Below are 21,647 nucleotides of genomic sequence, written 5' to 3' on the forward strand. Positions count from 1 at the left end.
ACTCATTGACATTTATTACACTCTTTCTCGGGTTGGTTGTGCGAAAAACGCTTATCGGGAAAGATTTTTTTTTGCAATTCCGTCTGTAAAATGTGCGGAATTTAACGAAGGATTTAAAAGACTCGCGGCTTTGACAGCGCATATTTCCAGACCAAGTGCATTTTATTTTTAGTATCGTTGACACGTTGGTTGAAACGTCATCGTGCAGCGCGTGCACGACTTCCCGTTCACTCAGGTTATGTTGTGTTGTCACATTACGGTTCAACGCTTGTCAAATATACGCGACGAGGACTAGACGACAATGTGACCTTTGGCTATTTGTGCGCGTAAATTATCTCCCCTGTTGCAGCGTCGCATCGCGCTGCGGACGCATCATACGTCGCTATGATTTATTTTTCACGATACAATGTGGTGACGACGGCGACGACCTGCTGAGTTGTAGGATTTTAATAATAATGATAGGTTGATAGGAACGTTCGCGATTGAAATTCGTCATGGCAAGTGCGAGGAACGAGGTAAACTCATTGATTGCGTTGAGATAGCTCTTGCCCTCATCGCTGTTTTCAACGAGAGGAATAAATATAACCTCCTCTTACGACTAATAGTATTTGTCAACACTACGATAACAGCCACATGGAATCTCTACAATATGTATGACTTACAGTTTTTGACAGAACACTTGCGATACTGTGAATTTGTTGTTATACGTATTGTTTAAAATGTCATAATATTTTAAAATAATTGTGACATCCAGGAGAATTATAGTTAATAATTATTTTGTTAATTACTTATTCTTCTTTTCGCAGGATAAAACTATTTTAGAGGCAGAAACCATATTTCTATTAATGAAGAAGGGTTTTCCCATCTCTCGCAATGTAAGGGCTCAATGGCTGCTGGAACACTTGGATTCTGTAATTAGTGTACAGTGTCCAAGTATAAAAAATAAGGAGATACCAGAACTAGAAGTGATATCAGTGCTGCCGAAAGATAAACCGCCCTCTTGGTCTGTGGATACTAGCTACCAGTTTCTCTATAAAGTTGTTTCGACAACTTCAATTATATTTGTGGCGCACAAGTACAGGATAGTCTTTAGTTTAGACTTAAGCCCATCACTTGCCACTGTTGTAAGTAGTGCAAAATTAATTACTTTTATTATGATGTAATTTTTGTACAGTAACAATTATAGAGGATTAAAGAAATTTTTTTTTCTTTTTAGGATATACAAAATGGAGAGATTGTTATTGATGAGGTATGCTTGGCGACAAAGCGGTGTCTCGAGGGTATTACTAAACCAGTAAGTATTTTCTTTTTGATACATTGTAAATATATATATATAAAGAAATTTTTTAAATCCTTATTTATGCCTTATAGTTTATGATACCAGGTAGCAAGCGTATCATGCAACCTGAGATTTATGTGACTGTGATAGCTCATACGCCATTCTTTACAACTCCGGCGCAACAAGTACTGGTACAAGGATGGTTGATTACTGCGGATAATGTAAATTCGCTCACGCAGTATATAGAGAAACAGCTATGCTTGTTGGAAGAGAGAGTGGCGACTGTTACATCTATAGCTAATCAACAGTTGGAAAATTTAAGAGCCGAGAGTGAGCGTTTGGTAGGAAGGCTTTTTGAGGAAAGTAACAATTGCTTAAATAAAAATAATTGTAATATCTCCATAGTCTCCCCGGAAGCCAGTTTTGTTAATATGCTGAGATACGGAATGCTGGCTCTAACGCTCTTACCTGAGCACAGCTGTGCACGTGAGTTTGTAATTTATATGTATCATTTATACAATGGATTTTACGTAAGTTGCATGCATTATGTACATGTAATATAATATAATACATTAAAGAACGAAAAATACAGAAAGAAAAATTTTCAGATATGATAATAGTCACAGACGGAATCATCGGAATCAAGAATGCTCAAACATTAGATTCCATTATACAACAGTTACGCGCGACGACGGTCGCGTGTAGCTTTTTATGCGTAGGTAGCACGTATGATCCACATTGCGCGGATGGTTTAGTGCCATATCAAGATTTATTGTATTTCATCGCCGCGGCTACGCTCGGTAGCTATATATCCTTCACTTCATACATTGTATGCAAACTTTTAATCCCTACTTCTGCATCTCTCTCTTGACTAATAAAATTGCAATACAATATTTTTGCCTTCCTATAACCAGGTACCTGCACATGCAACAGATATGAATTTTTATCATAAACATTTTTTATGCTGGCAATTATATCGAGATATATTTGGTGATGATACCTCAGATCGTCACTTGTGCTGGCGAACCGAAAATAATTGCTTTCATGGGCATAAAACTGGCCAGCTTTTGAGGAAGAAACAGATTGATGACAAAGTTACTTGCACCTTGAGCAGCTTGCTGTGTTGTCGTCTAAGAGAGGGATACTTGATAAAGAAGGCCAGTGTACGAGATGATATTCTTGAAATAAATTTCGTGTTACTATGGAAAACCAATGTTTTCTTGGAATATCTAGTAACATGCCCTTGGTCCACAAAATCACTATCTCTGTCTAATGTAATACAATATACCATTACCATAGAAGGTAGGAAGACAACATTAAATAGCTTAAAATACCGAATTATATAACTATATATCTGGATTATAAAATTTATCTTTTATTGTAGCACCATATGAATTTTTACATGACATTACATGCCTCTCGAAAAAGCCATTGAATTCGCATTATCGTCAAAGTGTCATTTCACGTTTTTGGACGGCATTAACGTCATTAACCGAAAGTGATAATATGTTAGCGCACTTCAGCTGGTTTCCAGGATCTGGATGGACTTGGTACAGCGTACCAGATACTATCAGAAGCGGGATGCCAGTGTTTTATTTGTCATCTTATCCCTCACCAAGTACAGTACAACTTAGGTATATTTATTTTCTTGTATAAATTGTAACAATAGTAATAGAAGCTCATGTATTGCTCAAAATAAAGAACGCAATTACATCTATGTATTATTATTTCAGTGACGCTGCTTGCCCGCAGTTTGGACAAATATGGCAACCGGTCGTCTCTTTGGATCCGCTTCAATGGGCGCGTTGGATGCACACTCAGAGGATTACGTTGATCCTAGCTTACGATAGACCTTTGCCGAGACATCTTCACCAAGCGAACCAGAGCGGTCGTTTTCAATGTGTGCAAAGTCGGCAAGCGGCGGCCGTGTTATATGCTATGCTGAAGAATTGGGCGACTTTTGTGCTAGTCGAAAATCACACGTATGTCCAGTTCATATACAGAGAGGCAGAGAAACCGCCAGTGTCATTCTCATTGATTCGTATTAATTGCAAAGCACTCTGCGTCGTGCTTAATATAGCGTTCGCCGGTGGCACCGAGGGTGTCGTTCGTCACAATGTAGTTGTAGATCTCGTAGAAAGACTGTCCAAACTCACACTACCAAATAGACCGACGGAGCAACGTGAAATTCCCTGTTGCACGATAATACATAAATCGCTCGAAAGAATTCTCGTAAGATATGAGCGTATACCAAGCAACTTGAGTATGGTAGTGTTCCCCGATGGTACTCAACCGACCTGCACCAGGACTGCGCTGGGACTGGTGGGAAATAGTTTAACAACTACATTATCCAGATATTTATATCACAATCGATGGCTATGGCATGTAAAGCGGCCATTCGTTCAGACTATCCCGGGAATTACTTTACCCAGATTAAATATCACTGCGATTGCGAGAATACTCTCTACAATTACAAAGTAAGCCCATCCAGAGAATGTTACTGAAATTAAATAAAGAATAGCGTGAAATATATTTATATCCATTTGCAGAATACGTCTCGGCGAAGGCTTTAATTTCGCTTATTCGGCAGCTGGTATTACAAACATGGTGTTGGAGGTACAAATGCAGGGTTTCGGAAATGACGAGAACTCTTATCCGTGTATTATTCAGTATGTTTTGTTCCCGCCTCACGTTGTACCGAATGCGGCATTAGAGCGCGATAGTGGCACCGAAGATGACACAGAAGAAGGTAAGTGTGTTAATTACAATAAAATAAATGAATTATTTAGATATTAATAAATATCATTATACATTAGGTATCGGTGAGGCGGAAGTGTGGACTGAGGATTCTGAAGGTTACAGCGATTTTCAGATTGTTACAGAGGTTTGGGTTGAACCTCAGTGTGGCTATGTACAGATGCCTACACAGTCGACTGCCATATATATGCATCCTTTGCAATATCATCAATTACACGATGCAGTGAGTACAATATTTATATTGCAATTATTAATAAAAATTTTGTTTTTATTCATGTGTGTTGTTATATGTTATGTCCACATATTCATATATTTATATTTGCATCAAAATGTAGATCAAAACGTGTAATAATTGTTCAGTTATTATATTATTTATTAATGTTTTTTTTGAACATAAATGTTTGAGAGAGATAGAGGGAGATGTGTGTTTTATTATCAATTTATTTGATACTTGATATTTATCTTATATAAATTAAATTATAAAATGTTTTACTTTTATATTTGGCCTCTTCTAATAAGAAAGTTTAGTGTATTATAAAACATTCACAAGAGCTTGCTTAAATCGATAAGACATGGTTAATTCCGTCATGTTTCGAACACGTCTTGAGTGATAAGATATCTTTATTCGATATTTCTGCGATATATCTACGATACGTGATTTATAAAGCAGTAGAAATATTAAAAATTGCTAATCGTGGATGTTTATATGTTATCCAGTATCTTTGTAATCGTAAATAATATTCTGAGAAAATTCTATGATTAATATTATTTGTGCTTTTCTTACTTATTTGGATTATATATTACATTAATATAAATATAATAATATTCTATTTGTCACAAAACCACTTATTTAAATTTACATTAAATGTAATGTTTGTACATCTAAAACTGATTAATATATAATTCCAGTAGTGTATCTTGATTTCCACACAAGTTTATGAAACTATTCGGGCGATTACTTTGAAGTATTACTTTTATCCTTCTTATCTTCAGCTAACTTGATAATGCTGCGTGTGGTGATACAAAAATTCTGACGTACAGTTACTTGAAGTGCTTTATTTTGCTAGACGCTGAATTTATTTGACAGCAAACATCGCTCAACGAGAGTAAATTATTTACCCTATTTTCTAAATTAAACTTAATTTGTCACACTTTATAATATGTATATTTGACTTCTATGTATTATACATACATACTATACTGACGCCCATCCGCATTCTTTCGGCAGAAATCTTCCCTAATCTTCCTATCTTCCAGAACATGACAAGCGTCCACAAGGGAAACTTTATTTACTTAACAATATGTTGGGTTGAATAATCTACTGATTTCAATATACGTCATAATATACGTCAAGACGAATCCCATATAATTCAGAATGCCTTGGAGAATATAGAATATTGCAATTTTCGTAGCCGTTATAATAAGTAAAAGGAAGAGGAAAAAATTGATATCGGACTAATCTTGTATGATTAATCTGAAATGTTGTAAAATATATACCGGGATGATTCGCGTAAATATTCCAAGTGTCTTAACTTCATAGCATGTAATGTAGCTTTATCTTCAATCTTATCTTTCTTTCAATTCTGATAGAGATGTTTATAAAATGCACTGTCATTTGACGATGAGAAGGATGATACGGATAAAAATACTTATGCTTCCTATCGTTGCAATTTATTGCAATTTTTTTCACGAATTGGACTTAACATTTTTTTATACATATTACATAATTTTCTATAAACTTCTAATTATGAAGTTTAATTATTTACATGTTAAAACTGAAAATAAAAGTCAGAGTTTTTCTTTTCGCGTTTTTATTACTAATTATTTTAATTTCATATAAACACTGTAATAAGCAAGATATTCTATAAATATGCTTAACGATAGAAATCTATATTACATTTTATAGTACAAATATAATTGTGATATAAATTCACAGTAACTCGATAACTGTCTTATCTGATTTATATTCGTTACCTGGAGAGCGTTTCTAATCGAAAGATCAAACTTCAAAGTATATCAGTTCTAAATACGTTTTAAATAATATTTTGTTTTACGTTTTAATTTCAATCACATTTAGTCGATTAATGATTTTGTATTTTAATTTTTTTTCTTTTTGACAAAAATTTTAATTTTCATAAGAGGTATAATATAATTTTTACTATTAATGAAACTCCTGAAATATAAGTACATTTATTTCGTCAATCTAAAAGTGATGTCTAATACTCGAAAAAGTCTCATTCTCTCATAGAATATAACTTTCAATTATTATCTTTTCCCTTTAAAAGAAGAAAAGATATACAGGGGAGTAGTGTCTATCAGAAGTCGGTTATCATCACATCAAGCAAATATTTATCTATTGTACAAGGACGTATTAACACTCTTCTTACTTTTCTCTATCTCTCTAATTTATATCTCTCTTCTACTGAAAGGATAATAAAATTCGAGCACGAGGTCGTACCATCTTCTTATGTCATGTTTGAATTTTTACATGCATTTCTCAGGATTGGAAGATACAAAGAGGCAGTATACACAGTCTACTGAGTCTTCGAACTCGAAAAACCTGGTCATTTTTGATGATGTATTTTGCGTTTCCTCCTCATGAAAAAAAAAAGACGAAAAGAACGGTGTCTCATATATCGTTATCGTTATCGGGGTGGGGCTTCGATATCGATGAGGGTCTTCGGAACGAGATTTTCCTATCAGTCGCCTCAGGTATATATAGGGCCCAATATCGCGCCCTGCGCTCACTAGTGATCGGATTATCTTTTTCACGCGATTTTCCGTACGTGTGTCCGGTTACTTCCATATCTATACAGATTTCTAAGTCTCTTATCTAAGCCGAATCCCCTGGTGACGATTCTTTATCGCGATTCGTACGCAGATTGGAAGTGGTTTCCGTCGAACTAAGTCGTAACATGGCACAGCTTTTGGGCGAGACGACCGCCTTTCAAGCCATTGTCCTATTTTAGTGATAGACGAATTTTGATCCTTTTATCGGAAAAAAAAATCGCCGTGCGTTTGCGAAAAGACTCAACATCTCTCCTCGTATCTCGTTATCATCAGGTGACTCCGCTCAAGATTAAAGGAGAACAATATGGTCGACTATCATCTTTGATGCGATGCGCATCGTCTCTACTTTTCCCTTCGGATTCTCGTATCCGTGTGACCCTCAGTTGGAAGTGAGGATCTAGGCAGTGAGCTAGGCCGTAAGCTCTTGATAACTTGCCAGATCTAACTCTTCCAGCTCAGAGTCACGCGGCTTCACGTCATCGTAGGCCACAGTGTCGTTGACAGGATTCTTCGGGAATCTTTTGTTCACCTGGAACGCGGGTTGGTGAACAGCGGGTATCATGGTTCAAGTGGAGAAGTGGTCTCTACGCTTTGTATGAAAGTGAGATTCAACTCCTCCAACTTATTCCTGATCCTCCGTAATCGTCGGAATTGGCATTTGACTGTGTCATCAGCTGCTCTTTGTCGATGAAGAACTATCTATCTATCTATACAAGCAAATACCGATGTGATTATCCGTTGTTCGCTGAGTGCTATTGAAAAAATAAATTATAATTACAAACTGTTCTCTTCTTATATAATATTTAAACTATGCTCGATAAATTTATTTATTGTAAGATCAACCCATACAATGATGATTTTATATTATATCTTAAGCTAGTTCCCAAAACAATAATGTTATTATCTTGTATTCTTAATATATAAATATATATTTATTATACGTGTAATGTATACAAGAGAATTATAAGCAATAGAATTTTTTCAGAATACTTATTTACATAGATATAAGTCTCTCCCTTTTGTTTATATTTGCATGTAATATTAAAATTATTTTAATTCTTGTAAATTCCATGTGTGTCATGTATTATATTTATTACAACTTTTGTCCTTTTCATTAGATTGCCCGAATAGACGAGGAATGTATTAACGCTCTATTGACCTTAGAATACTTGAGCCTCTTGTGCCAAGCAATACCAGCGGAGAAAGATACCGAGATCGTGTTTGGACAAGCGCATCAAGGAGTCAGATATCATGGCCTTATGGGTATTTCTACGGATCGTATCTCGGAATGTCCGAATCCGACCGAGCCTTTGGAAGCGACGCAGATCATCGACGAGAGGATACATCCAATGTATTTCTCGTTCGACACTCTAAGCATTTTGTCAAAATGTCAGCAGGCCGAACTCTTGTTCTCGATGTTCGCCGATGGTTAGGCTAATTCTAGAATTATCAATGAATAAGAAAAAGGGGAAAAAATAATCGGCTTTATCTTGTTAGATTCGATGCATATCGAGGAGGATAGGGATAGCGCGAACAGAATTCTCATGGGAAACTTTTTGGAGCACATGAAACAGTTGCACAATAAAGAGCTATTATTCACGTCGGCGGAATCGCAGAGATTCACTAGAATGCTTCTTAGCAGACCACGCGAGAATAATTCACCGTTGCCTTTTTTCACGCAAGGAGGTACAATATTAGATTCTTCAATCATTATAAATATAATATTTTGTAATCTTTCATATTTTTGTGTGCGAGAAAATATAATGTTTTATAAATTTCAAATTTTATATCGAGAGAATATTTTTTTTTTTTATACAATTTTTATCTTTTTAGAGAAAAACTATAAAGATGATGCGTCGGATATTTATCCGAGATGGAAGTGTTTCGTTAAGGGAATTAGCACGACGCATGTTATTATCACGATATTACCAGCAACGGAGAAAGATGTTCGTTTGATCACGTATACAGGCGACAATTGCACGAGCAATAATTCCGAGAAGATTTGCGATTCTGATATTTTTGACCTCGATATAAATGAAAAGATATCGTCTCCAACGTCGTATACGAAGGATACAAATTTACCCGACTTCCTGACGTTAGAACGCAGAGAATCGAAAAGTTCTAGTCAATTTATCACTGCGAGATCTAATGGAGAGCATAATTTTGGTAATGCCGATAACGAGGCGAGTCTTATTATACCTGTATACGTGTACGATTGTTCGCTAGCATTATTAATCGATGCGTTGGTCGGCCAATTGCAAATGCCTCAGAATAAAGACATCTATCAGGATCATACTTTTAAAATTGGCGAGCAAGTTTGTGAAGATTTTATTAGTCTTAAGTCAGAAAGCAACACGAAGCCGTCATCCCCTGAACCAAAGAGCGAGGATTCCGACAATATTTCTAGCGGTGGGCACAAAATTTGGAGAATTTTTTAGATATAATTTTAGTGATTGATTTAAAAAAGAATAATGAAATCTCTCTCTCTCCTAAAAATTAGTTATTGCATTTTTATAAAAGTTATCGATATTAATAATAAAATGTTTCTAACTAAATTAATTTTTTATGCTAGATCAACGAAGTTTGATGGAGCATTGTAAATTGCTGAGTTTGGCACACTGTCATTGTTATGTGGTTGCGGTTTATAAATCACTAGCTTTACAGCAATCATTGAGTTATGAAGATATGGAGTCTGCTGTAGCCCAGTGCGAAGAAAATTTAATTGAAATCAATATTACAAATTATCTACGATCAGTGTGCAGACATTTGAGCATGTTATCGGAAAACAGTCTACTTGATCAATTAAAAATCTCAGCGTGTAACAACGTTAAACCGTTACACAGTTTGATTAAAAACGAATTTAAGAAGATTATGGCAATTGCGTTTAGACCTGTACCTGCGCATCCGGAATTTTATTACTGTCTACCATCGTGGATGTCAGAAAAATTGGTTTGTTTCTTTGTACATTGCAGTCTTACGATATTGAAAATTCGCAGCATTTTGATGGTTTATAAAAATTGCATATTATTTTCAGGAAGTAGCGTCGCAAAGGACAGATAGTGATGATGATTTAGATGAGTTCACATGTCATTCTGAAATGCCAGCTCCAAAGACTGATAATTCTTCTAATCAAGGTAATAATCACAATATATTTCATTAAGACCGAAGCTTTTGTTGCATCATAGAACATTAAATAAATGTACATATGTATATTACTGTTTTTTATTTCAGTAAGCCAAGCTGTCAATATTACATGGCCGGCCACGAATCTTCACAACGAGAAACTTTCTCGCTGTAACTCCAAAGATTCGCTTACGAGCGATTTTGAAGAGGAAAACACGTGGAACACAAAGGATCAACCGCTCTTCCTACACCTAAGTTGCTCGATTCGTTTCCGTTCAGAGCTTTGCAGCATACCCGTTAAACTGATGCCTACTTGTTTCACCGAAATTATCCAAAGAATAAACGACGGCAAAGAGAGGAATCTCGTTGACTTAAGTCCGGATGATCTGAAAGCCACTTTAGACATCATTTGCTTGAATCTCCCGAGAGAGGTGTTGGAAGTATCATTAGAACGTTATCCCGCATTGAGGACGACATCTTACTGCAGCGGTTCGCCGGTTGGTAGCATGCCGAGCGGTTGCAGTCCGGATGGAAATGCAAAGAACGAATCGATGCAGGAGAGACTGCCGCAACCGCCTCAGCATCATGCAGTAATCAGCTTAAAGGACGACATTGAATGGTTGCTGCGAAACGAGACTGCGACGGCACTTTTGGATCATCCTTCACCAAGTGCAGACACGTTAAGATTCATAGCGCAACATGTCTCCGATTCTATCGGAAAACCCAGTTGCTTGATGGATAAAGTACCTTTACACTTTGTCTTTTCATCGGAGAGCAGCGCGCCGAAATTTCTGAAGGAATTAAAAAGTCTTGTGTTGCTTGATAAATATTGTATTTGTCAAGAGGCTGATTTATTTTACATCACCAAGAAACCAGAAATTATAATACCTCATGCAGAAACAGACACATTACATGTAGACATAGAAGAATCGGAGGTAAAAGAAGGTAAATAATTATTTACAGACAGAGCTTATTCAACAATATATATTCTTTTTTTTATTAAAAAGATATTAATAATATATACTTCTCCTCTCTTTAAAGATTATATCAATTATTTTAAAGCATGTTTATATAAGTTTATTTTTAGATTATTAGTCATTATAAAGCACTTATATTTATTATACTTACAGATGAAAACATTGAAAATGCAGAACAAGAAGAAATGTCAACAATGATTCAAATAAATGGCCAAGATTCTGGAGATGCACCAGGTTATTATTCCGAGATATCGAGTATAGCCGAAGGAAAACATGGAACGGATGATGGATATGAAGGTGACAGCAGCAATTCTGACGACGATTATCAATGGCTAATAGAACTTGATAGGCGTAGGGATCGTTTGCCCAATTTTTGGCTAATTCTAAGCGTCGAAAGTAGTCATGTTAATGTCTACTTTCATTGCAGGTTAGTAAATTTATGAAAATAAAAAAAGTTTGTTTTTTTTTTCTTCAATTTGTTGTAGCAACAACTATGTATTATAAATATGTGTAAAGGAAGAGAAAAGAAACTTATAAGAAATCACAATCTTATACAGATTTTTGGAACTCTCTTCGTCAGAGGTGGACTGTTATTTGCAAATACAGAAAATGTTACTCACTCAAATCAAAGATATATGTCGTCGAGTAAATCAGTATTTACTTTTACAAAATCTTCACGATACTCGTATATGCGACCCGTTATTAGAGGCAGAATCAACCGAGGATTATAATAATACCTGGAGAGGTGAAAGTAGCAGTGAGTCTGGAAATCTTTTCCAAAATCACACTTCTTCGGCTTCTTCGAACGTTACACCAGGCATGTTCAGATGCCCCGTCATTTGGGAAGAACCTTTTAATTTGCATCCTCGCTTAAAGACCGGGCCTGGAAGATCCGGTTTATCGAGAGGAATCAAAGCTCTACATGCCGTACTTAACAGGCTCTCTGTTAATAATCGAAACAACATGTTTGTATACCAGGAGAACAACGAGAATGTATTTTACTTGCGACTACATGAGCAGACAAATGACGGGAAACCTCTGCAGAATAAATTATCCGAGAGCGACGAAAAATTGGTCGTCTCGCGCAGCAATAGCGTTGCGTCCTTATCGCAGGCTAAAGGTATTGGTAGTCTAACGAACGATCATGTAATATCGAGCGACACTCGACCTAGAGTTCGTTCCTTTGGCGAGAAAGAGTCCGATATCTTGAATAGAACCGGCGATTCGATCATTCTGATGGTACATGGGATATCGGAAGCTGGTCCGGAAGTCAAGCGGGACTTGGTACAAGTATTGCAAAATCGTCTCGACGACGCGGTGTTAGAGGTACTGTCTGTGATGTTGGCGCGCAATCCGATGTGTAAATTAACTCCAGCGGATGTGCATTTTATACAAAAACCATACAAGTCTCCCGAATGTATAGTTCAATTGTCAGTGCAACCGCATTGTTTACCATATATAAATGCTTTGGGATATTATCTGAGACAAAATATACTACAGTTTTTATATATACCGAAATACACAGATGTTGGCACACACTATCACTTCCAAGATTATTCCTCGTTAGATGGTATTAGAAGAAAAGTATCCGAATCTGACATTTTTTTGTATAATCAAAGTCATTCGAGTGGCAGTAAAGGTATAGCTTGTATCGCGTTAGCCATCACCGATGGAAAAGGAGAATCTGTAATGGATGATTATAAATCAAATTTTCCTAAATTATTCAGAGTCGAAAATTTCGAAAATATCGTATCGACTATCGTTTACGATCACAAAAGCGAGTTTAAACCAAACGCAGAAGCATTGATCGAATTCCGAATTTGGAAACAAGGTAGAGTCAATCTGGAATCCTTAATTCTGAAATTATCGTCCGCCGTGAAACATGGCACTTGGGACTTGGTCACAGAGTATAATTTGTTGGCTACACCATTGACGGAACCAATAGCAGCCAGTTCTTCACCAGTAACTATGATTACAGAAACTACAGTAGAGAATAAAGCTGCGCAAACTCCTATTAAAACGTCGCAATCACAGATAATTGTAGATAATTTGACAATTAATCAATACGAGCTCGGTGAAGAAGGAAAGTTGAATGAGATTTACCACACTACACTAGCGCAATGGTTTCAATTTGCACTAGAAATGGGTGTTCCCGCTGTCAAGAAACACGAAGTAATTATTCACCACAGACACGCGATCCCTGTGATCGTGAGAGAATTGCAGAATCTTATACGTTGTCAGGATCCAGACACATCTAGTAAAGTTTTCGTCTTGCAAGATCGACAGCCATTTCTGAATCAATATGTTATCTCGCATAAAGCATCCAGATGGTCTGCAGATATTCGGAACAGTTCAAATCAATCAGCAGCAGAAAATACGAATCAAAAGAGCACAAATTCACTCATTTATGTGCCGCATGAATTTAATAAAGATGAACAAACGACTTATATCAAATGTCTTCTAGTCGCAAGAAATTTTCATCAATGGAAGGCATCCTTGAGTAAAGAAATAGATCCAGAACTGCTTGCTCCTAAAGGTCAGATCAAGTTTAATAATTTTTTTATTTAAATGTGGCATTCTTCAATACTAATTCTTGTATACTATATGTTACAGATCAAAAACAATTGCAAAAATTTAATCCCTTGATATCAGAGTCGAATTTTGTACCTAGACAAAGGATACTGCTAGCTGAGATAACAAGTGACAATGTTAGTGTGCTTATTATAATAAAACAATTATGAAACAGTTACAAGGTTGAGATTAACCTAGCTTTATTTTTTCAGATAATCATTTATATGTACAACTGGTCCAAGGAGAAATCGGAAAAGTTAATAAAACAAACAACAAATTTAGGTACGTGGCTTTCTTCTAGGTCAAGTCTATTCACCAACATAATTATGCAAAAGTTGGGTATATTTCATCACAAATTCATCCGGGAACCTCAGCAGAGAGAGCACAGTTCTCAATATTACCAGATCAACGATATGGAGAATCTTGCGAAGTTTCCAAGTCAGTCGAATACTGATAATAAAGACTGGCCGCGATCGAGCAACCGAGCGCAACCGACGAAGAACAACGCGTTCTCCTGGACTCAAATGGTCGGGCAAGCGATGCGCGATGCGAAACCAAATGCTCCGCATCCTCATAACACGACGGACGCGATCGTCAAGGCTGCTTACGATCTACAGGATTTGCGACATCGGGAAAAGAAGATCAAAGGTAACATTGATATATCGAGTTTGTTACAAAATGACCAAGCATTAACATAATCAATATATCTCTCTTACAGAGGACTTGGAAAAACTGTACGCAATGTGGCAGAGTCGCACGCCCAACATACCGATATCGCTGAACGCTTTGAACACGTTCACCCAACATTCTCGACTAATACACTTTTGCCATACGCCTCTCCTCTTTTTACCATCCTGGCGTTTGCAATCCGCCGCCACGAGAGATCATTCGTTGACGCCGCCACAAGCATCGTCTAGCTTCAACTTGAACGGCAACGTGCTGCATCAACAATCGCCGCAAGCGGCACAGTCGAAGCGAGAAGCAACGAACGCGATTATGATAAAGTGGCATCAAGAGCTCTGCAAGTCGATGTTGTCTGATTATAAACAATATCTACAGATCTTGGGCTTTAATCCGATTCAAGTGGAGTCACCGCATAAAACGTTTGTTTGAATTTAACGTCGCTGAATTTTGGTTTAATAATAAATACATATTTCTTCATTTCGTTAAACATCGTCTTTTACAGAGACGAAGAGCATGCACAGCAGCAGCAGCATCAGTCTTATTACCTCAAGAAATCAATGTTGGGTGGTATTTTACTGTTCGAAATCCATCTGTCGCAACCATTTTTTATCGTCAAGTTGCACATCATCGAGTGCAATCGTTTGCAGACGAAGACGAGTAGCGGTATGATGAATCAGGTAAGAGAAATTTCGATTACATTTAATTGTAGAAGGCACTTAAATGAGGAATATACTTTTTACAGTTTGTACTAAGCTTTGTGGATGTTTGCGACAAGATTCAAATCAACATGCATCTGCATTCATTTACGTACGACTTTCATTTGCGTTGTATTCATTCTTACATTGCTGGAACTGGACTGTGGTCCTTGCAACAAGGTTATCACCTCACTCACTTTATGGATGACTTTATCAAATATTACAGTAAAGCACCGAATTACGCCAGGAATCTGATACATAGCGGTAAGTTTTTTGAGAGCATCATGGTGGTGATTTATTTAGTAATCCTAATAAAACTTAATTATTATATTTTAGACGTAATAACGATACACAATATAGCGATTTCGGCACGTACGTTATATTCGTACTTACTTTCACACGAGAAAGAGTACAATATGCGCGTATTCGTAATGTCGAGCGAGCTCCAAGAATCTCACGACAACGAATACGTCTTGATTAAGCTGCAAAGTACTCCACTAGTTAGTTATTGCGATGCTCATGATACTAGATATACCGACGATTTTGACGTAGCATTAATCGTGTCGCGCGTGGAGCAATCGCCGCAAATGGAAAAGACTGAGATCACCTTGAAATATTACTTGATGCTGACGAGCAAAAGGGAATTGTATCCAAAAAGAGAGGTAGAGAACAATAAGTTGGGTAAATTTAGAACCGTATACAGCGTGGGTAAGTCTACAACCGGATCATATACAGACACTTCGACAATCGAATCTAGTCCGGTATCTCAGATACCAAGGCCGTTCACGAGAGACAATTCCAGAACGGAAATGTGCGTCGATCAAGAGAGAATAGTTGCCGATTCGAATGGCGTGGCTATTAAAGACAGCGATGTTAAAATGACGAGCTATAATATTTATAATAATCTAGCACCCACGCCTCCCCCGGTCCCGAATACTCCCCTAGCGCAAAACTCTAGTGTCAACTCGTCGTCGTCATCGTCATCGTCATCGTCGTCGCCACACTTGGTGCAGATTCGTCAGGAATCAGTCAATTATCTCGGTTACTATTCGTCGCACGAACAACTCATGCAACAGATGATCATGTCGCAGGCGCATGCTGCTCGTCAGCATATAACGAACATGGTGGAGCGTGGTGCTTTGCAGTGTCGAACGCATTTACTTTGGGACAAACTTTTGGAGAACAAGACCTCGATGACGTATACCGAGTTCAGCGAACTTTGCTCGCTGGCTCACATAGAACCCCTGCCGAATCTCGACCCTAGACTTGGACCGCTCGTCAATCAACCGGTGTCTTGGTACCAAGCTTTATCCAAAGTGCTGCAAAATAAATACCAGGAGCACCACAAACAATTCATCACGTCCGATGGAAACGTTACTCATCATCTCATACTACATCCGACTCTTCTTCAAGCATTCATGATGCTGACTATCGATCTGCATACATCGAGAGGAGTAAGCATTCCCATATAACGTATATGAATTCTATAGACATGATTTACAAAACGTTATTATTTAATGCGAGATTTAAAATATGAAGACGAAATTTTATACTTTTATGCTTTTCGGCTCACGCATAAAAATTCAATAGATTAATTTAATTTTATTTATTTCAGGATTTATGCGCAGTTTACCGGAAATCCACAGAAATTAATATACCGATGAATATGGAAGAAATCTATGCTCTAGTCGAAGGTTTTGTAAACGCTTGTTGCTTCCACTTGTGGATGGGTCTCTGCAGCCAGTGATAACACATTCCGGTGATGCAATGCGACCAGGACACGCATTGTTTCTGAAATTTCCGATGTACTTATACAAAAATGACACTGCGCAGTGTGTATCGTTTACTGATTTAGTGGATTAACTCATCACTAGTTATTAACATTATGGATTATTACACGACGTTGTAAATATGAAATATATATTTTCATGTTACATACATATTAATTCTCATGTAGTTAATCTTGATAATAATAATAATAATTTATTCGATAATACATAAAATTAAGCTATCTTAAAAGGAGACTAAAGAATTGTAAACGCAACATTATTAAGTCTATTCTCAGGAAAATCAAAAGTTAGTATAATTAAGGACTCTGTGCAATAACAAAAGAATGCAACTGTTTTTTTTATAAGAAATACAACATTCACTTTATTCTGCGATTCCTAATCAATAATTCCCTAACAATTTTGTAAGGAGTTCAATAACTACATAATCATAACGGTGCCTGTGTACGGTGTTTTGCCAATATTGTCCCATTCGATGTTTATAAAGTAACGTCTGTTCAACTGGAAACTTTATTTCGTTTAGATTTCAAGAGAAAGAAATTACACTTGTTTAACATCACATTTCAAATGATTAATATTAAAATGATATTTAATGATCATTACTATTAATTAAGAATTAAGAATTAGTTATAATTATTAATACTAATAGTGTACAACCATACATCTTTTAAGGGAAGGACAGCGTTCATATTGTATTTGAAATCTTTTAGTTAGGCTCAATATCTCTATTCAGTTCTCTCTCTCTCTCTCTCTTTCTCTCTCTCGTTCGCGCTCGCGTTTTCTTATTTCGTCACTTTCTCTTTCATTCACGCAGGCACTCGTCCACTTATACTTTTGCTGCTTTTTCTGGTAATGAACCAGGCTACCGTTACCACCACTGTATTTCTATTCAAACTATCGAACCGGTTAAAACATATCGCTGACTTCAAAGAGTGCAGTATATTACATTTTTTCATCCTATATTATCTCTTATTATAAACTAATATACGTTAACTATTACAGTTATGTGTGAATCCTATTCTTATCTTATCCTTATCGTAAAACTGAACTAATTTCTCCTTATCATTCCTTGTTGGGAATTATCGTTAAGCTCAGCATCTTCCTCCAAGATCCTCCTCAACAAAATAAACCCTAGCTTCGGGTATCATTGACAATTATTCTCACGTAATTACATCATAATCAATAATTATATACGTATATACATATTCGTGTATCTATATGTATATATCAAGTTAAACGAGTTTTCCGTTAGATCTTGAATGAAGACCAAGCGTGTCACCAGAATGTCATCGCAATTAGACGACGCATGAACGCGTAATTATACAAGAGCGAGTTCTCGTAACGAGTTTACTCTGAAAACAGGCAGGACAACACATGTACGATAAACTGCTACAATATACGATATAACAGCGTTCCAGCAAGCTTATGCAAATCCAAATCCTTCGCTGCATTCGTGAATCGCCTTGAGTAGATTCGTACGCAGTTTATCATACGTCTCGTATACCGGCAAATCCAGTTGATTGAAACTGCAATTTGATGATATATTTTTTAGTTGAGGACAAAAAATGCGATAAAAAATATCCTCTTATATTTACCAGGTATGAGCAGACGGAAGTCTGTCCGTTGATCTATCCTCTCTGTGAATTTGAAACTTTTGTACGCCGTTCATGCCCTCTAACGCGGCAAAACCTTGCAGTGGCACTTTAGACGTACCGGTAACGAATTGCAAGAATTTTGCACGATCTGCTTGATCGAAACCTCGTAGAGCACGCCAGAACCATTGAATCTGCGTATAAAAGTTACGACATGCACGATAATTCAATTCTTTTTAAGCCAAAATCGGATACATAATATAAAAAGGAATATTGAAATGTACCTGTAAAGATGTAGCCGTATACTTATGATATTCGGTGTTTGCTTTAAGGTCCTCGATATCTACATTAGGCAAACCGCTGATCAATAGTTCGAGTTCTTGTTCGTTAAATATGGAAATCAGTCGTTTAGGTATAATATCATAGAAGCCTTCTAAGAATGCGTTTAATCTGTGAAGGAAAATTTAAAACATAAGTATAAATATAATAATGATTAAACAAAAATATACTGTATTGAAAACACAATCTTGGGGTCTTATATCCACTTACTGTTTACGAATTGCTCCAGTCATTTTCATTTGACATACGAGCCTGATATATTCAAGTTTGGTCTCTTCTGTAACTACTATATTACGTCCATTTGGTATTAAATCTCGCACATCATTGACACCAAATTCGTTCACCTAAAATCAATGCACGCAATTAAATATGTTGTATTAAAATATAATAGCGCTAAACATTAAGCAATCAATTTTTACCTCTGTAGAGAATGTTAACTCGTATCCTAAATCGGAAATGTTATGCTCCGTGAGATAAACGAGTCCTTTGTAAAAACTATAATCCTCGCTTTCCATATCTGTGTGCTTTACAAGTATGCCGAGTATATGCTTGTAAAAACTACGCGTAAAGTAGCACTCTAATAATTTGTTATCATAAATAGCCTTAGCTGCAAAAATAATGTGAATAAGAATATTGTAGAATTATCTTCGCATTAATCTGACAAAGATTTTGAGTCTCAAAGACTTACCAATTACTCGACCTACAAATTTATAGTAACACAAATGATTCGGATTACAATGCGAAGACGAATTTATCATATATGTAACTCGATCGCCAGGACTGACTGTGAACAGAGCGTACATCGGATTGAAGATTTCCCTCGAGATAATGACGTACCACTCTCTCAGCAAGCCTCCAGCATCTTGTCCTTCTTCGCCTTTTGTTAAAGGATTAAAGTATGTATATTATTCGTTTGTTTGTGAGAAAAATTTCTGTTTCTTCAGGATAAACATTGAAAAATCTTTACCTTCAAAGACAATGTAAAAACGATTCTTCCATTCATCGGCATTTCTTCGATGAAGTTCCCTGAACGAATCTTCGAAAACGTGACTTCTACGAACGTGAACTGCTAGCTCCTCCCTACGTATACCCTCGTCCATTCGTTCTAATTCTGTCCTGAAGTAACGTCTCTTTACATCAAAGTCTAACACTCTCGTATGATCCACCAATACCGAAAACGGCCCGTCCGCCAAATGTGTAGTAGTTTGTCGTAGAATTTGATTGAGTACAGTCCTATGCGTTTCTGCGTAAATATAGCATGTGATATATTAAATTGAATTTATGGCATATGATTTTTATTTATTAGAATTCAAACGAGATTTTGATTTGTAGTTTGACTGTTTGCTAAGCAAGAGAAATAACGATAAACTTTACGCTATGATTGAAACTTTTTTCTCTCTTTATTGTTTAGCATTCAATGATGTTAAGCATGAACAGCCAATCAGCACTGCATCTAGTTCTCGTTCGGACTCTATTTATCAAAAATTATTACATACCGGCAAATTTGAGGAACTTTAATTGATCTGGTGGCAATGTTTTTTGCGTAGGAGTTGGAGTTATATCCCAGGAAGCATTGGTGGGAGCTTCCGATTGAGAAGTACCTTCATTATCCGAGTATATTGGTGAGACTGGTGCCAAGTCTGGTACAACTTCTCGATTCTCGCTAGTTGTATTTAGACGACTATCACGATCTCGAGACGTACTCGACGAAGAGTGCACCAAGAAAAATGCTTCTACCGCAGGCTGCAATATTTCAAACATATATATAACATATATAACAATAACTAATCGATCATCAATGATATGATAAATTGACAACAGGATTTTAAAAAGATGAAAAACATATTTTTACCTGTAAAACAAGGACGGCATGATGATCGGGAGTGTATTCTAATTCGAGCAAGCAGGCGCTAAGGGTTTCCCACAAATTATCTAATACTAAGCTCTCACTCAACAGTGGAAGTGCAGTTTTCTCCTCGTCTGAAAAAGAAGAACAAAGTATAAGTATAATACGAAAACAATATTTAATACGTTTATTAATTTATTTATTATATTTATTATTTATTTATTATATTTATTCATTTAATATATTATATTTATTTATTTATTTATTATATATATTTATTTACCATTGCGAGAAGAGGACGTCTTTACATTATCAAGATTCGAAGTATTCGCTTGCGTTGTATCCATAGGAACATCGGTATCCGCATTGTCAGCGGCTATTAAAAAATATATCAAAATTTTCAATGTATACTGATACAATTCAAAATACATAATATATATAAATATGATATATAAGGGGAAAATAGAAAAGTACCTGTTTCTAATACATTACTTGTGCCTGCATTCAAGGCTGTGTCTGATGTTTGATTAACTTGAAAAAGAAATTTTAATTTACCGTAAATGTAATACATATTTATTAATTGAGATACGTAATTTATATATAAAATTTTAGTAATTTATTACAATATAAGTTGTAATAATAATAAATATATCATACCTGTCTTTTTGGTGTTTGCTAAACGTACAGCTTCTCTTATTTGCACGATAACTTTAAGTATTCTCAAGAAGAATGCCTGACTAGATGTTTTACTGACAAGAGCAGCCATCGATGGTAATTGAAGATCACTTCCGGCTTTAACTTTGCTCGGTGCGGTGACAACTACATTTTCATTAGTGAATCTGAAATAAGAAGCTTTTTATAAGCAACTATCTTACTTCTTAAGGAAAAACAAAGCATATGAATCTTTGACATGCTTTAATTGCAAGATACACATGTTGTACGCTACAAGAATGTTTTACCTGTCTAATAGAATTCCTCGTCCATTTCCACCACTGGTCGATGGCTGATCTTCTAAAGAATTTCTTCGACTTAATTCACGATTCAACACTTTAAGTTCCATCATCAAATCATTGATATGTTCACACACCATATTTGCCAGTTCCATCGCACCTTCCAGAAGTAATTTTAATATCTAATGGACACACAAAAGAGACAATGACATCGTTATCTCTCATTAAAGTCTTTTACTTTAATCTAGATGAGATAT

At 36.2% G+C, this 21,647-nt stretch overlaps 2 protein-coding genes across 9 annotated transcripts in view; one reads left to right on the plus strand and one right to left on the minus strand.

Annotated features, from left to right (window-relative positions):
- Window positions 1-19,474, plus strand: LOC145961957 (KICSTOR complex protein SZT2). 3 transcript variants are annotated; one of them, XM_083082630.1, is made up of 25 exons: window positions 1-651; window positions 807-1,124; window positions 1,217-1,294; window positions 1,372-1,765; window positions 1,888-2,108; window positions 2,194-2,581; window positions 2,664-2,913; window positions 3,013-3,756; window positions 3,829-4,028; window positions 4,096-4,259; window positions 7,945-8,254; window positions 8,324-8,512; window positions 8,660-9,235; window positions 9,399-9,775; window positions 9,861-9,960; window positions 10,058-10,894; window positions 11,080-11,353; window positions 11,484-13,462; window positions 13,540-13,634; window positions 13,710-14,145; window positions 14,216-14,600; window positions 14,684-14,858; window positions 14,924-15,140; window positions 15,213-16,330; window positions 16,492-19,474. In XM_083082630.1, the coding sequence occupies exons 1-25, from the start codon at window positions 634-636 to the stop codon at window positions 16,621-16,623; spliced, it is 9,975 nt and encodes a 3,324-aa protein (XP_082938756.1). In that variant the 5' UTR covers window positions 1-633; the 3' UTR covers window positions 16,624-19,474. The 3 variants fall into 3 exon arrangements, with proteins under 3 accessions (XP_082938756.1, XP_082938755.1, XP_082938757.1); XM_083082629.1 differs by having other exon boundaries at window positions 1-515; XM_083082631.1 differs by lacking the exons at window positions 1-651; window positions 807-1,124; window positions 1,217-1,294 and having other exon boundaries at window positions 1,481-1,620; window positions 1,685-1,765.
- Window positions 16,834-21,647, minus strand: part of Huwe1 (HECT, UBA and WWE domain containing E3 ubiquitin protein ligase 1) — a 22,459-nt gene continuing 17,645 nt past the window's right edge. For all 6 annotated transcript variants that reach the window (XM_083082627.1, XM_083082623.1, XM_083082626.1 and 3 more), the window contains exons 32-44: window positions 21,400-21,572; window positions 21,098-21,279; window positions 20,915-20,971; window positions 20,724-20,816; window positions 20,447-20,574; window positions 20,091-20,337; window positions 19,562-19,837; window positions 19,283-19,471; window positions 19,014-19,201; window positions 18,805-18,938; window positions 18,540-18,705; window positions 18,259-18,449; window positions 16,834-18,189 (exon numbers count right to left, since the gene is read on the minus strand). In XM_083082627.1, coding sequence (XP_082938753.1) covers window positions 18,087-18,189; window positions 18,259-18,449; window positions 18,540-18,705; window positions 18,805-18,938; window positions 19,014-19,201; window positions 19,283-19,471; window positions 19,562-19,837; window positions 20,091-20,337; window positions 20,447-20,574; window positions 20,724-20,816; window positions 20,915-20,971; window positions 21,098-21,279; window positions 21,400-21,572 — 2,127 coding nt within the window. In that variant the 3' untranslated portion in view covers window positions 16,834-18,086. The remainder of the gene's footprint in view (window positions 18,190-18,258; window positions 18,450-18,539; window positions 18,706-18,804; window positions 18,939-19,013; window positions 19,202-19,282; window positions 19,472-19,561; window positions 19,838-20,090; window positions 20,338-20,446; window positions 20,575-20,723; window positions 20,817-20,914; window positions 20,972-21,097; window positions 21,280-21,399; window positions 21,573-21,647) is intronic.

The sequence above is a fragment of the Camponotus vicinus genome, unplaced genomic scaffold, assembly GCF_025532165.1.
Source record: "Camponotus vicinus isolate PSW18456_S1 unplaced genomic scaffold, iyCamVici1.0 SCAF_11, whole genome shotgun sequence".
Lineage (NCBI taxonomy): Eukaryota > Metazoa > Arthropoda > Insecta > Hymenoptera > Formicidae > Camponotus > Camponotus vicinus.